This window comes from Salminus brasiliensis, chromosome 13 (assembly GCF_030463535.1).
Source record: "Salminus brasiliensis chromosome 13, fSalBra1.hap2, whole genome shotgun sequence".
Lineage (NCBI taxonomy): Eukaryota > Metazoa > Chordata > Actinopteri > Characiformes > Bryconidae > Salminus > Salminus brasiliensis.
In genome coordinates this window covers 164267-179522 of record NC_132890.1, presented here as the reverse complement: position 1 = coordinate 179522, position 15256 = coordinate 164267, and the positions used below count along the sequence as shown (strand labels likewise).

Sequence of the window (15256 nt, the reverse complement as noted above, 5' to 3'; positions counted from 1 at the left end):
ACCGCACGGCCTCCTCCATTAGCATTCCCCCCGCTGTTTCAGATTAGCCGTTAAGCCACAGGCCTCGTGGTTACCAGCTCTGTTGAAATGCACAGAGTGTTTCTCTCTGCTCTTCACTCGAACCTTGAATGACCAAACCCGTACAGAATATTTTACAGGAGCTCAGCTTGACCAAGCGCTCTGCTCGTTCTCTCCGCAGCTACAGCGTCTCCAGGCTGAGAACCCATAACCTGACGTACCGAATTGATTTGCCGAGGAGGCCGCCGACTTAAAAGAAGTAATCTTTCTGTTTCCTTTCTCCTCCTGTAGCTATGAAGTGCTGGAGAAGAAGCTGAAGGAGGTGTTCACAGAGAGGACGGGGATTTTGCGACAACTCTCGAAAACATCAAAGGAGCTGGACAGCATAAAGGGCAACCTGCAGGTATGAATCCATTCTTAGAGCAGGTGAAGGTCCGCAGGGATGGAAGGCTGGCTGCTTGAGCCTTTTTTTATAGATTCACTGGATAAACAAGCATCTTACGAAAATCCACCTCCAACTGTATACCACCACAACACTCCAGCAGGCCACTGATGCAAAACTACTCAGGACTGATACAGTTACCCACATTTAATTAATGATCGATTAACACCATTGATTTAACTTATTCTTCTGTGTGAGCAGCCAGCATTATCAAGTTTACAGTCTGAATTTTAGACATTTAGAATTCTTCTCCTGGTCTGTCTTACAGTAAGAACATGGATAGGGTTAAAAATGGATGCCTTGTGGACACCAGTGTATGTACATGTTTACAGAAGGATTTACATTTTCTTTACATTTACATTTCTTTTACAGTTCTTAGAGTTAGAATTAGAGTCAGGGTTAGAGTTAAGGTTAGGATTAGAGTTAGAGTTAGAGTCAGGGTTAGAATTAAGGTTAAGGTTAGGGTTAGAGTTAGAGTCAGGGTTAGAATTAAGGTTAAGGTTAGGGTTAGAGTTAGAGTCAGGGTTAGAATTAAGGTTAAGGTTAGGGTTAGAGTTAAGGTTAGGGTTAGAGTTAGAGTCAGGGTTAGAATTAAGGTTAAGGTTAGGGTTAGAGTTAAGGTTAGGGTTAGAGTTAAGGTTAAGGTTAAGGTTAAGGTTAGAGTTAGAGTCAGGGTTAGGGTTAGAGTTAGAGTCAGGGTTAGAGTTAAGGTTAAGGTTAGGGTTAGAGTTAGAGTCAGGGTTAGAGTTAAGGTTAGGGTTAGAGTTAGAGTCAGGGTTAGAGTTAAGGTTAAGGTTAGGGTTAGGGTTAGAGTTAGAGTCAGGGTTAGAGTTAAGGTTAAGGTTAGGGTTAGAGTTAAGGTTAGGGTTAGAGTTAGAGTTAGAGTCAGGGTTAGAGTTAAGGTTAGGGTTAGAGTTAAGGTTGGGGTTAGAGTTAGAGTCAGGGTTAGAGTTAAGGTTAAGGTTAGGGTTAGAGTTAAGGTTAGGGTTAGAGTTAGAGTTAGAGTCAGGGTTAGAGTTAAGGTTAAGGTTAGAGTTAGAGTTAGAGTCAGGGTTAGAGTTAAGGTTAAGGTTAGGGTTAGAGTTAAGGGTGGGGTTAGAGTTAGAGTCAGGGTTAGAGTTAAGGTTAGGGTTAGAGTTAAGGGTAGGGTTAGAATTAGGGTTAAGGTTAGGGTTAGAGTTAGAGTCAGGGTTAGAGTTAAGGTTAAGGTTAGGGTTAAAGTTAGAGTCAGGGTTAGAGTTAAGGTTAAGGTTAGGGTTAGATTTAAGGTTAGGGTTAGAGTTAGAGTCAGGGTTAGAGTTAAGGTTAAGGTTAAGGTTAGAGTTAAGGTTAGAGTCAGGGTTAGAGTTAAGGTTAAGGTTAGAGTTAGAGTTAGGGTTAGAGTTAAAGTTAAGGTTAGAGTTAGGGTTAGAGTTAAGGTTAGGGTTAGAGTTAGAGTCAGGGTTAGAGTTAAGGTTAAGGTTAGGGTTAGAGTTAAGGTTAGGGTTAGAGTTAGGGTTAGAGTTAGAGTCATGGTTAGAGTTGGAGTCAGGGTTACAGTTAAGGTTAGAGTTAGAGTCAGGGTTAGAGTTAAGGTTAGAGTTAAAGTCAGGGTTAGAGTTAAGGTTAGGGTTAGAGTTAGAGTTAGGGTTAGAGTCAGGGTTAGAGTTAGAATTAAGGTTAGAGTTAGGGTTAGAGTTAAGGTTAGGGTTAGAGTTAGGGTTAGAGTCAGGGTTAGAGTTAGAATTAAGGTTAGAGTTAGGGTTAGAGTTAAGGTTAGGGTTAGAGTTAGGATTAGAGTTAGAGTTAGGATTAGAGTTAAGGTTAGAGTTAGAGTTAGAGTCAGGGTTAGAGTTAAGGTTAGAGTTAGAGTTGAAGTTAGAGTTAGGGTTAGAGTTAAGGTTAGAGTTAGAGTTAGGGTTAAGGTTAGAGTTAGAGTTAAGGTTAGAGTTAAGGTTAGAGTTAGGGTTAGAGTTAGAGTTAGGGTTAGGGTTAAAGTTAAGGTTAGAGTTAGAGTTTGAGTCAGGGTTAGAGTTAAGGTTAGGGTTAGAGTTAGGATTAGAGTTAAGGTTAGAGTTAGAGTTAGAGTCAGGGTTAGAGTTAAGGTTAGAGTTAGAGTTAGTGTTAAGGTTAGAGTTAGAGTTAGGATTAGAGTTAGAGTCAGGGTTAGAGTTAGAGTCAGGGTTAGAGTTAAGGTTAAGGTTAGGGTTAGAGTTAGAGTTGGGGTTAGAGTTAGAGTCAGGGTTAGAGTAAGAGTCATGGTTAGAGTTAAGGTTAGGGTTAGAGTTAGAGTTGGGGTAAGAGTTAGGGTTAGAGTTAGAGTCAAGGTTAGAGTTAGAGTCAGGGTTAGAGTTAAGGTTAGAAATAGAGTCAGGGTTAGAGTTAGAATTAAGGTTAGAGTTAGGGTTAGAGTTAAGGTTAGGGTTAGAGTTAGAGTTAGGGTTAGAGTTAGAGTCAGGGTTAGAGTTAGAATTAAGGTTAGAGTTAGGGTTAGAGTTAGAGTTAGGGTTAGAGTTAGAGTCAGGGTTAGAGTTAAGGTTAGGGTTAGAGTTAGGGTTCGAGTTAGAGTCAGGGTTAGAGTTGAAGTTAGAGTTGAAGTTAGAGTTAGAGTTAGAGTCAGGGTTAGAGTTAAGGTTAGAGTTAGAGTTAGGGTTAGGGTTAAGGTTAGAGTTAGAGTTAGGGTTAGGGTTAGAGTTAAGGTTAGAGTTAGGGTTAAGGTTAGAGTTAGAGTTAGAGTTTGAGTCAGGGTTAGAGTTAAGGTTAGGGTTAGAGTTAGGATTAGAGTTAGGGTTAGAGTTTGAGTCAGGGTTAAAGTTAAGGTTAGGGTTAGAGTTAGGATTAGAGTTAGAGTTAGGGTTAGAGTTAGGATTAGAGTTAAGGTTAGAGTTAGAGTTAGAGTCAGGGTTAGAGTTAAGGTTAGAGTTAGAGTTAGTGTTAAGGTTAGAGTTAGAGTTAGGATTAGAGTTAGAGTCAGGGTTAGAGTTAGAGTCAGGGTTAGAGTTAAGGTTAAGGTTAGGGTTAGAGTTGGGGTTAGAGTTAGAGTCAGGGTTAGAGTAAGAGTCATGGTTAGAGTTAAGGTTAGGGTTAGAGTTAGAGTTGGGGTAAGAGTTAGGGTTAGAGTTAGAGTCAGGGTTAGAGTTAGAGTCAGGGTTAGAGTTAAGGTTAGAAATAGAGTCAGGGTTAGAGTTAGAATTAAGGTTAGAGTTAGGGTTAGAGTTAAGGTTAGGGTTAGAGTTAGAGTTAGGGTTAGAGTTAGAGTCAGGGTTAGAGTTAGAATTAAGGTTAGAGTTAGGGTTAGAGTTAGGGTTAGAGTTAGAGTTAGAGTTAGAGTCAGGGTTAGAGTTAAGGTTAGGGTTAGAGTTAGGGTTCGAGTTAGAGTCAGGGTTAGAGTTGAAGTTAGAGTTAGAGTTAGAGTCAGGGTTAGAGTTAAGGTTAGAGTTAGAGTTAGGGTTAGGGTTAAGGTTAGAGTTAGGGTTAGGGTTAAGGTTAGAGTTAAGGTTAGAGTTAGGGTTAAGGTTAGAGTTAGAGTTAAGGTTAGAGTTAAGGTTAGAGTTAGATTTAGGGTTAGAGTTAGAGTTAGGGTTAGGGTTAAAGTTAAGGTTAGAGTTAGAGTTTGAGTCAGGGTTAGAGTTAAGGTTAGGGTTAGAGTTAGGATTAGAGTTAGAGTTAGGGTTAGAGTTAGGATTAGAGTTAAGGTTAGAGTTAGAGTTAGGATTAGAGTTAGAGTCAGGGTCAGAGTTAGGGTTAAGGTTAGGGTTAGAGTTAGAGTTAGGATTAGAGTTAGAGTCAGGGTTAGAGTTAGGATTAGAGTTAAGGTTAGAGTTAGGATTAGAGTTAGAGTCAGGGTTAGAGTTAGGATTAGAGTTAAGGTTAGAGTTAGAGTTAGAGTCAGGGTTAGAGTTAAGGTTAGAGTTAGAGTCAGGGTTAGAGTTAAGGTTAGAGTTAGAGTTAGGGTTAGAGTTAAGGTTAGAGTTAGAGTTAGAGTCAGGGTTAGAGTTAAGGTTAGAGTTAGAGTCAGGGTTAGAGTTAAGGTTAGAGTTAGAGTCAGGGTTAGAGTTAAGGTTAGAGTTAGAGTTAGGGTTAGAGTTAAGGTTAGAGTTAGATTAGAGTCAGGGTTAGAGTTAGAGTTAGAGTCAGGGTTAGAGTTAGAGTCAGGGTTAGGGTTAAGGTTAAGGTTAGGGTTAGAGTCAGGGTTAGAGTTAAGGTTAAGGTTAGAGTTAGAGTCAGGGTTAGAGTTAAGGTTAAGGTTAGGGTTAGAGTTAGGGTTAGAGTTAGAGTCAGGGTTAGAGTTGAGGTTAGAGTCAGGGTTAGAGTTGAGGTTAGAGTCAGGGTTAGAGTTAAGGTTAAGGTTAGGGTTAGAGTTAAGGTCAGGGTTAGAGTTAGAGTCAGGGTAAGAGTTAAGGTTAAGGTTAGGGTTAGAGTTAGAGTTAGAGTTAGAGTCAGGGTTAGAGTTAAGGTTAGGGTTAGGGTTAGAGTCAGGGTTAGAGTTAGAGTCAGGGTTAGAGTTAAGGTTAAGGTTAGGGTTAGAGTTAAGGTCAGGGTTAGAGTTAGAGTCAGGGTAAGAGTTAAGGTTAAGGTTAGGGTTAGAGTTAGAGTTAGAGTCAGAGTCAGGGTTAGAGTTAAGGTTAGGGTTAGAGTTAGAGTTAGAGTCAGGGTTAGAGTTAGAGTCAGGGTTAGAGTTAAGGTTAAGGTTAGGGTTAGAGTCAGGGTTAGAGTTAGAGTCAGGGTTAGGGTTAAGGTTAAGGTTAGGGTTAGAGTTAGAGTTAGAGTCAGGGTTAGAGTTAAGGTCAGGGTTAGAGTTAGAGTTAGAGTCAGGGTTAGAGTTAAGGTTAAGGTTAGAGTTAAGGTCAGGGTTAGAGTTAGAGTTAGAGTCAGGGTTAGAGTTAGGGTTAGGGTTAGGGTTAGAGTCAGGGTTAGAGTTAGAGTCAGGGTTAGAGTTAAGGTTAAGGTTAGGGTTAGAGTTAAGGTCAGGGTTAGAGTTAGAGTCAGGGTAAGAGTTAAGGTTAAGGTTAGGGTTAGAGTTAGAGTTAGAGTCAGGGTTAGAGTTAAGGTCAGGGTTAGAGTTAGAGTTAGAGTCAGGGTTAGAGTTAAGGTTAAGGTTAGAGTTAAGGTCAGGGTTAGAGTTAGAGTTAGAGTCAGGGTTAGAGTTAAGGTTAGGGTTAGAGTTAGAGTCAGGGTTAGGGTTAGGAGGGACAGTTCTACAGTGATTGTAGCTCTGCCTCAGGGTGTTGTTTTGTAGTATTATAGCATCATTTAGAATTGTTTACAGAAGGGCTGAATACTGTGTGTGACAGTAGTGTTTAGAGCAGAGCGGCACTGCCGGGATCTTTGTAGTGTTTTGTCGAGTCTGATTGTGTTCTGGCATGATGCTTGAACTCTTCCCTGAGTGGAAGATCCCAGAGGCTTTGTGTCGGACAGTAGCTCTAAGGCTGGGTGTGAGGCTTTGTCTCCCAGGACCTCTGCCAATGTGTCGTATCCCGAAGGTCCAAACTGGAGAATCCCCCTAGCAGTGGATTTGCTGTAAAACCACAATCAACAGTAACCTTTTAATACTGATCAATTATGTATATGTGACCTTTCTGGAGCAACTTTCCACTCTGCGCTGTTTATTTTCATAACGAGATCCCCCCGAGTTCAGCTCATCATCATTAAACTTTGCCTGATGAAGCCCAACATCCTGGCAGGGGTGGGCAGGGGTCGAGCTGTGACGGTTCCTGGTGGTGGACTCCTGCCAGCTTGCCTTGAACGGACACTGGCATGCCAGTCTCAATCCAGCTCAGCCAGCTCACAGATGGTCCAGCGGTGACAAAGCTCTGCTGCTCTTACTCCAATCACACAGCAGGGTCAACTAACTGAGACTGACGCTGAGTGATGAGGAAGGCCAAGGTGACAGGGCTGTGGTGCGCTTTTCTGCTCAGCCATTCCAGTTTTACACCCCTCTACAGACAGTGTACTTCCAAATGTTACATGTTACAATAGATGTTTATGAGAATTCTGGGAAAGCTTCAGAGATCGTTAACTAAAGACAGTGGTTCAATATAGAGGCGTTACTGCTCAGATGACCCTTAGTTTCCTTACCTGGTTAAAAATGTAGTATTATTGCACCAAATGGTCGTGGACTTACACCTGTGGAAAAATAACATTTATTATTAAAAGTAATGAATATGTTTCAAAACTTACCCTTCAGTTGCCAGGTCTGGAAATTCAGCTCCAAAATTCACAGTTTTTGTGATGTTTCACTTTTGTGAACAGTTACATATCTCTGCCTATTCAGCCCTCAACAGTTTAGATTTAGTTTTATGGTTTTACTTGTTTTCTTGTTTATTTGGATCCCCATCACCTGCTATCACAATAGCAACTATTCTTCCTGGGGTCCGACAAACATAAACACAACAATTAACAATTTAAAACCAAAGCAACACACACATTCCTACATATACACACATACCCATAATCGGAATTGGAATCAATATTTAGCTGACGCTCTTATCCAGAGCGACTTACAATGTAGTGTTAGGAGTCTTGCCCAAGAACTCTTATTGGTGTAGCACAGCATAGTCACCCAGACCGGGAATCAAACCCTGGTCTCCCACATGGTGTGGTACCTCATTGGCAGGTAATGGTGTTATCTTTTGCACCACACATAAGAATACAGAGAAGCCACATAAAGTACAGTAGTAAGGTTTAATTCCATCCCCTTATACCCTCCACGCCGTCAGTAAGGATTCATCAGCTCTCCATATCTTTGAGGTAGTGTCTTTTTATTCATTTTTGAAATCTTACTTTATCTTATTTTCATCAGTTTTGAGCAGTGTAACAGGCAGTGAGCTCCATTCTGTAATGGCTCTGTAAAGAACTGCTCTACACATGTAGTTGGTTTTTGCTCTTTGCGTGTTAAAGTCATTTTTGGCTGAATATCTTGTAGTGTATGTTCCTTTCTCTGTTATTTGTTCTAGTTGATCATAAAGACCCACTGGATGTTTTATTCCCACAAGGATAGCCCTCCATCTGTTTTCAGCCTTTAGCCACTTTAGTTCGTTGTGCATTTTATTTCTACTCGTCCTGTATGAGCACTCATACACACTCACATAGTAACATTAGTTCGATTATGATTAGACTGTTTATTAAGCAGTAGGGTCATTCCTGCTCTCTGTCAGCCTGCTTTCACCTTTCAGTTTCAGTTTCAGTCTAAATGCTCAATTTATCAGCGGTTTCATCATTTCCTTTCAGAAGAGTGAGAGACACAATGAATCATTGCTGTTTCTGATAGATGACAGAGAGGGAGTGACTTACGCTTTTGTCCTCCCAGGAGGAGACATTTATTAGTGATTCAGAAGAACAAGTCAGCTTCAGCAATGCGAGTCAGATTCTTTAACATCAGATCTGAATGCGTTATCTGCGTCTGTCAGCCGACCAAGAGCGAACAGCAAACATGCAAATGTTCACATTTACGAAGCAGCTTTCACTCACAGCCTTTCCCCTTTCTTCTCAGTCTCTGAAGAACGACGACACAGTGCCCAAAAAGGATGTACAGAGAATTCTGGAGCTCAGCCACAAACAAAGGTAGGGGCAGAAACATCACAGATGATGATGATGATGATGATTATTATTATTATTATTATTATTATTATTATTATATTTAGCTCTTATCAATCCAAACTGCTCTGTGTGTGCTCACTGCAGAAAAAGCACAGTGCAGTGCACAGCAAATAAAAACATGGTAGCTCACAGAAAGCTCTGCTTCTACACCTGGTCTGTGTCTCTGTCTGCAGTGTGAACATGCTCACACTGTCATTCTTCTGACCGGAGATTTAAACCAGCAGAAATTATCTAACCATTCCTCCAGGAAAATGGCCACCAGGGGCCTGCAGAATGAGGCTACGATGCAAAGCAAAGAAGCAAACTGGCTTTCAGCAGTAAGGTCATGACATTTACAATAAATGCTGTTTAAATAAATTCTGATATTCAGGTCTTTGTATGTGAAATATTAGTGGGTTCTGGGTTGATTGGTGCTAAAAGTTGAGGTTCAGTCTTTGCAGTTGCATCGGATATTATTAATGTGTCTGTTCTCCACAATGCACTTCGTCTCATCCCTATGATGCCCGTGGTCACATGTCTCCATTGTAAGACAGCACTGGTTTGTATGAGAGTGAAGTACGGGCTCCCGCTGTACAGTTACAGTCATTCACGATATCCTACGGTTATTAAATCTTTATTAACACATAGTTGAAGATTAGCAGTCAGTGTTCAGTGTGGCAGGTGCTCTGAAAGGTGGAGCTGTGGTAGAACGGAGACTGTCCGGCTCTCGGACACACACAGCTGTAATTAGAAGGTGTTTGCATGCAGCCGGGCTGACGAACGTATTGCTGTTGCGCGAGTGATGGTGTGCGATCTAAGCTCATTTGCATACCACTCAGGCTTTAGGAGGGCACAAACGGCGACGGTGAGAGTCTGCTCACCTGGCATACATCACACCAAATTGCCCTCCAGTTGTGTTAAAGAACTCAGAGGCATGGAACAGGTCCCTCTTTCTAGCATCATGGCAACAGATTAGATCCATTAAGGGTCAGCCATGTAAGCTGCTGCAAGTTAGTCAGTGACAGAATTCAATTTCCCCCTGTGTCAGGTGTGTAATGGCTTCTATTTTTGCTCCCAATCAACAGAGAATAGACAGTGAAAAACAGGCTGGATGTGCCACAGCCTCCGAGACTCACTCTGTCTGAATTCAGCTGGCAATAGAAGTGGCTTTAGGGGAAAATGAATAGATTATGGCTTTAGAGAAATGTCAGTATTTGGTGAAATGTCAGAATGTTTCCAGTGAAAATAGTTTTATGAGCTAACATTGTTCAATTCCTGAACAGCAAACACTCCTAAAGCTGTCGAGATAGAACCAGCGAGTTTGGCCGGACGCTTCAGGATATTAAACATTGAGCTGAGCCGTAGTATGACACTGAAGTCTCCTTTGATCTGAAGGTAGAATTGCTGCTAATAACATTAACATTACTGATGTGTCGACTCCTGTAACAATTCTAAAAACAAACTTTCATCAGTTGTTTAATGAGAAGTGCTGATGAACAGGATTTTGACTCTGTGAAGTTTCTACAGAAAATTCTACCCAGCGTGTGTTTGGGGTCTCCAGCTGTGAAACAGGGCTAAATGTAAAGCTTTGATTCTGCTCGGTGTTGAGGACTCGGTTTCTTCTCCTCACTCTCTCCCTCCCTCTTCTACACAAACAGCTCTCTGAAATTAGCACACTGAGGGTTAAGAACTTTTCTAACCATCAAAAGAAGGAAATGTTTGAAGGGAAGCGTTTGATTAATATTGAAATGATTGTTATGACTCTTACGGCTCTGGCTCCTCAGAGGAAATAAGGCCAGTCTAAACTCCGGTTCTTTAATGAAGACGTTCTGTATAAAACCATGACAACTCATAAATGCTTTGATGGTTCTTTGCATGATTGAAAGGTTCTTCTCTATCTTGGAACACCTCTTATATGTGGTTCTTTAACTAACTTCATTCACAGTCAGCTGGATTGCATTGTGGTCACTGTAGTTATGGAAGAAGAAGCCTTTGGGTTTAATAGAGTTAAAGTTTCTTTTTTACAAATGATTCTATTTTGGGCAGTGGTGGCTCAGCGATTCGGGCTATTGATGACAGGGTTGTGGGTTCTGTAGCCGGGTTCGGAAACTGCCACTGTTGAGCCCTTGAGCCCTATACCCTCTCTGCTCCCCAGGCGCTGCTGCAATGGCTGCCCACCACTCCGGCCAGGTGTGCTCACTGTCCACTGTGTTTCACTGGTGTGTGTGTGTGTGTGTGTGTGTTTCACTGGTGTGTATGTGTGTGTGTGTTACTGGTGTGTATGTGTGTGTGTGTGTTACTGGTGTGTATGTGTGTGTGTGTTTTACTGGTGTGTATGTGTTTGTGTGTTTCACTGGTGTGTGTGTGTGTGCGTGTGTGTGTTCCAGTTTCACTGATGTGTATTGTGCACATTTCACTGGTGTGTATGTGTGTGTGTTTTACTGGTGTGTATGTGTGTGTGTTTTACTGGTGTGTATGTGTGTGTGTTTCACTGGTGTGTATGTGTGTGTGTGTGTGTTTCAGTTTCACTGGTGTGTATGTGTGTGTGTGTGTTTCAGTGTGTGTGTGTTTCAGTTTCACTGGTGTGTATGTGTGTGTGCTTCACTGGTGTGTATGTGTGTGTGTTTCACTGGTGTGTATGTGTGTGTTGCACTGCACGGATGGGATAAAGGTAGAAGCCAAATTCCATCTGTGTCACAGAAATGTAAGAAATGGTGAATATGGTTGTGTTGTCTGTGATCTGTTTGTATATTTGTGTACATTCCTCAAATGGAGCAGGTGTGATTCAGTCAGGGTGACAGGAAGCCAATTAGAACTTTATCCTGAAACACAAGAAACAGAAGCTCAGATTAAAGCGAGATCAGGTAAACTCGACCGCCTGACAGTCAGTCACACCGACATCAAGAGGAACTGCATCAGATCTGCAGCTGTGTTGCGTACATCCCAAAATAAACACCTTCAGCAGCCCTTATAAACAGCAAACATTAACCAAGCAGACAGACAGTTAGACAGACAGTTAGACAGACAGTTAGACAGACAGTTAGACAGACGGTTTGGCAGACAGTTGAACAGAGAGGACAGAACAGTCAACACACAGAGAACCAACAGGTATCGGATCTCACAGCGCTGACACCGAGAACCTTTACCACAGGGGTTCTTTAAACTCAGCTGGTGCACGGCTCAGAGAGGGAGTGTGTTTGTTTTCCGTGTGCACCTGTTTGAGAATAACAACAACAATAATAATAATTATTATAATAATAGTGATGATGATCATGATGATGATGATGATTGGGTAGGCCAAAATGAGCACATTCTTCACCGCCTGAAATTAAGAATATGCTGCTTTTCTTTCTGAGGATGAATTAGAGTCATTTGGGCTAAATTGATGTCCACCGGGCTACTCTCGCTCGCCCATTTGTCATTTTTCAGCTCTGGCCATTTTGTCATAAAAGTTCCAACAAGCCTGAAGCTCTAACAGGCTGAGGGGATTTATTATGTCATTATTCAGTGTCAGGCCAGCCCTAGCCATTCCGAAAATTTCAGGTCAGTTCACGTCTCAGGCCTCCTTGAGCTCTGTTATGTTAAGGTCAGTGGCACAGTCAAACAGCAGAAGACAGTTAAGAAGGTAATCACTTTAAACAGATTCAAGCTGCATGCTAATGCTAGCACGACTGGTGAGCAAAATATTAACCAAAAACATTAACATTCATTATCAGTTGGTTATTTATGGGAACTGAACTGAATTGATTAATTTGATCAGCAATACACATTCACATTCACACTGGTATTAGATTCAACATGTGGAACCAGACCTCTGTGTGCTGTGTTTCCCATCACTGTACAAACGAAGAAGCTCCCTGCTGTCTTTATTGTTGGATGCACTATGATACAGTTTCTCAGCATAAACCAATAAACCAATCAGACAGAACAGCTGAAGAGAAGAACACTGATCTGCTTGCAGTGGGGTGAATAGGGGTGAATATGTCGGGCAGTGAGTGAGACACTTTGACGAGAACTAAAATGTGATGTTCTAGATGACTGGGTCAGAACATCTCCAGAACATCAGGCAGGTCTTGGAGGTCCCACCGCACAACTTACAGGACTTAAAGGATCTGCTGCTAATGTTAGTCTTGGTTCTCCAGGTACCACAGCAGGACACCTTCAGAGGTCTTGTGGAGTCCATGCCTTGATGGGTCAGAGCTGGCATGGGGGTAGCTATCCAATAGTAGGCAGGTGGTTGTAATGTTATGGCTGATTGGTGTATGCTCAGAATGAAAATCACCATGAAAACGTGTTTGTTCTGCAGTTTCATATTTAAAAATATGCTTTGGATCAGAAACAGAATAAACATCTACAAAGAGGTCAGATAAATATGATGACAGAGAGATGCTGCATCGTTAACCAGAATAGCAGATTAAAGGATCTCTGTGATTCAAATATTAAAGAGCTTCTTTAAGGTTTAGTGATGTGGCTCTTCCTGAGATCAGTGGAATGTGCAGTAATGAGTGTTTTCACATGTTCATATTTCTCACCTGGTTTTCTCTGACCAGTCTATTCTGTCCTCAATCAGCTCTTCTCCAGGGTAATGAAATTGACCTCTGTTGTGACCTCACACTGCTTATTTCCTCTTTCACTCTCACTTTCATTCTCAGGGAGGAGATGAAGTCTCTCCAGGCAGCTCTTCAAAAGCAACTAGATGAAGCCGCTGAACGAGCAGAGAAACAGCAAGCCACGGTACACCCCCCCCCCCCCCCCCCCCCCCCAACACACAAACACCCAACACACAAACACAGCACTCTAAACCTAAAGGTGAAAAATGACACGTGTTCCTCCGGCTACACATCACCCATCTGATGATGACAAAATGAGTCTGATCGATATGGAGATCAATGAGAAACAAAGGGAGTAGATTCGTTACTCCTAATAAGCTGTAGTCGGCCCGACGGACGTGACGTCTCAGAGAAGCCATTTTTCATGGGCCCGTGTTATTACCGCATTCTTCTTCTCCCCGCAAAACTAATTATCAGGAATCAACGCTGGAGTCCTCATTACGCTGCCCGAGACGTGCCGGCGAGGGGCGAGATAGAGCCTCTGCTATTTTTGGACGTCTGCTTTTAGGTGTATGGGATATGTTAATTATGAAAAGCTGTAGGAGGCACCTTGCTGGCTCTTGAGGGGACATGCTGTTATCTGCATGCTGGAACTTTTCTCTCTCTGTCTCTGTGTGCGAGAGAGCGCTCAGGGCTGCAGGGGAGAGAGGCTCTGGCACTCGTGAGCAGAATGAGAATGAATCACTGAGGAGAATTATCATTTCACCAGCCTGGCCTATTCTTCCCTTTCCACCAACAGTTAGACATCGATTGACACTAATTACAGACAGAGCTGCAACCTTGCCACCTTAGACCTGTTTACCCACTGCGTTTACTGCAGCGTTTCATTCACTAAAGCAAGCATTAACATCTTACGCTGCTGTTACGACACCTCCGCTAGCTGCAGATATGTGGTATATATTGATATATACAGCCTCTTCTTTATATTATCTGTTGTTTCAGATTGATTTGATTGATTGATTGATTGTACCAGGCTGTCCATCAGCATTTATGAGAAGTAAAAAAAGTGTTGTTATAACTGAAGCCCCCAAGAAGAAGTGGTACAACAATCTAAGTGCTGGCTTTTTGTGATGCCACAGCCATCAGTCAGTCCCAGAGAGCATAATTCCATAAATGATTAGTAGTTTTTTCACTTTTGTGTGAATCTGATAGTTGTTCTTTATGCTGTATCAGAATGTCATGATGAGTGCTCCAAAATGACATTTTCCTGCTTTCCTTCTCCTAAACAGTTGCTATTTTTGAGATACAAGGTTTATGCATGACAGTGACAACCTTTTCAGAACTGGAGTGTACGCAGGGACGTCCTATAATACACATCAACACTGAATGACATCATGAAGCAATGTTTGAATATTTATTAGCTATACACGTGACTGTAACTAGACACGATACCAGATCAATATATGAATGCATTAAGAGGACAGACGGGTGTCAGAACAGCTACTGCAGTACAGGCACGAGTGTCCCAGAGCAGCACACTGTAAAGGGTTGAAGGGGAAGGTGTGCAGTGATGCTTGGTCAGTCTGTGCTGGATGCTGGAACAGGTTTGGTCCAGATGGATGTAGCAGTTTATTCAGTAATGATGTATTGCGGCGTGTCTTCATGCATATGGGAGCATATGTAAAACTAATCTTAATAATACGTTTTTTTTTAACTGAACCTCTGCCTTAACATGTTAGATCGCTGCATGAGGATGATCAGGCTATAAACACCTACGGGGTGTGTGACGGGAGGTGGTGCAGTGCAGTGAGGGTCTCTTTGAATGTTTGGAAAATGGGTCTCAAAGCAGATACAGTTAATGATTGGCTAAAATGAGTAACTGCATTTGGGCATGGACAAAGACCATAATGTGAAGGAAGCAGCTGAATCTGTAGGTGTATGGAAGCGGACGGTCATACGGGTCTACCAGCAGTGGTAGAAATTGCCTTCAGGATGTGAGGTGACTAATTTTTTGTCCTCAGTCGTTGTTCTGCTAATGTATCGTCAAATTTCTTCCGAGGAAGATATTAAAGACTGTTATTTCTGTTTCTAAAAGAGACGAGCATTAAAGGTTTCACGTATTTCCAGAATATTAATGTTGCTAATGTGAATGTGTTGCTGGAGTCTTCATTTTACAACTAGACTATAAAAAGCCTTTAAAAAGGAAAAGCAGTGAATGCTGACAGTTCTGCTTCTGTACCGAGGTGTAAATCACAATCCATATTATACTGTGAAATATTGCATCATACATTTCACACACAAGGAGCATAGTTCCACCAAAACTGTAGCCTTCAAGGATAGGAACTGCAGGCTGCTAAATGCTAAATGCTCTGTCAGACTTTGCTGATGGATCTGCTCTGTTACAGCTCTTACGGTAATAAACACTTCTTCCATCACATTCTTTTGTTCTTCTTAAAAGTATAGCAGACTGAGAGAGAGAGATAGAGAGAGAGAAAATAGAAATGACAGAAGGAGAATATGCCATCCTGTACCAGCGGAGCCGGATATATATAAAGCCATGTTTATGTATTGCCTGCGGTGTGTCAACTCATGAACTCGTACAAAAGTCAGTAAACGTGGAAGTGAGAATGAACGAAGCCGCGCGTACAGTTGGGTGTTGGCAGGGAGAATGTTCTAGATGTGTTCTTCT

The 15256-nt window shown here is 42.0% G+C and overlaps 1 protein-coding gene across 1 annotated transcript in view; it reads left to right on the top strand.

Moving 5' to 3' along the window:
- Positions 1 to 247: 247 nt before the first annotated feature.
- luzp2 (leucine zipper protein 2) overlaps positions 248 to 15256 on the top strand; it is a gene marked incomplete at its 5' end in the record, with an annotated part of 41160 nt that continues 26151 nt past the window's right edge. The window contains 3 exons of the mRNA XM_072695470.1: positions 248 to 421; positions 7932 to 8002; positions 12670 to 12751. Coding sequence (XP_072551571.1) covers positions 248 to 421; positions 7932 to 8002; positions 12670 to 12751 — 327 coding nt within the window. The remainder of the gene's footprint in view (positions 422 to 7931; positions 8003 to 12669; positions 12752 to 15256) is intronic.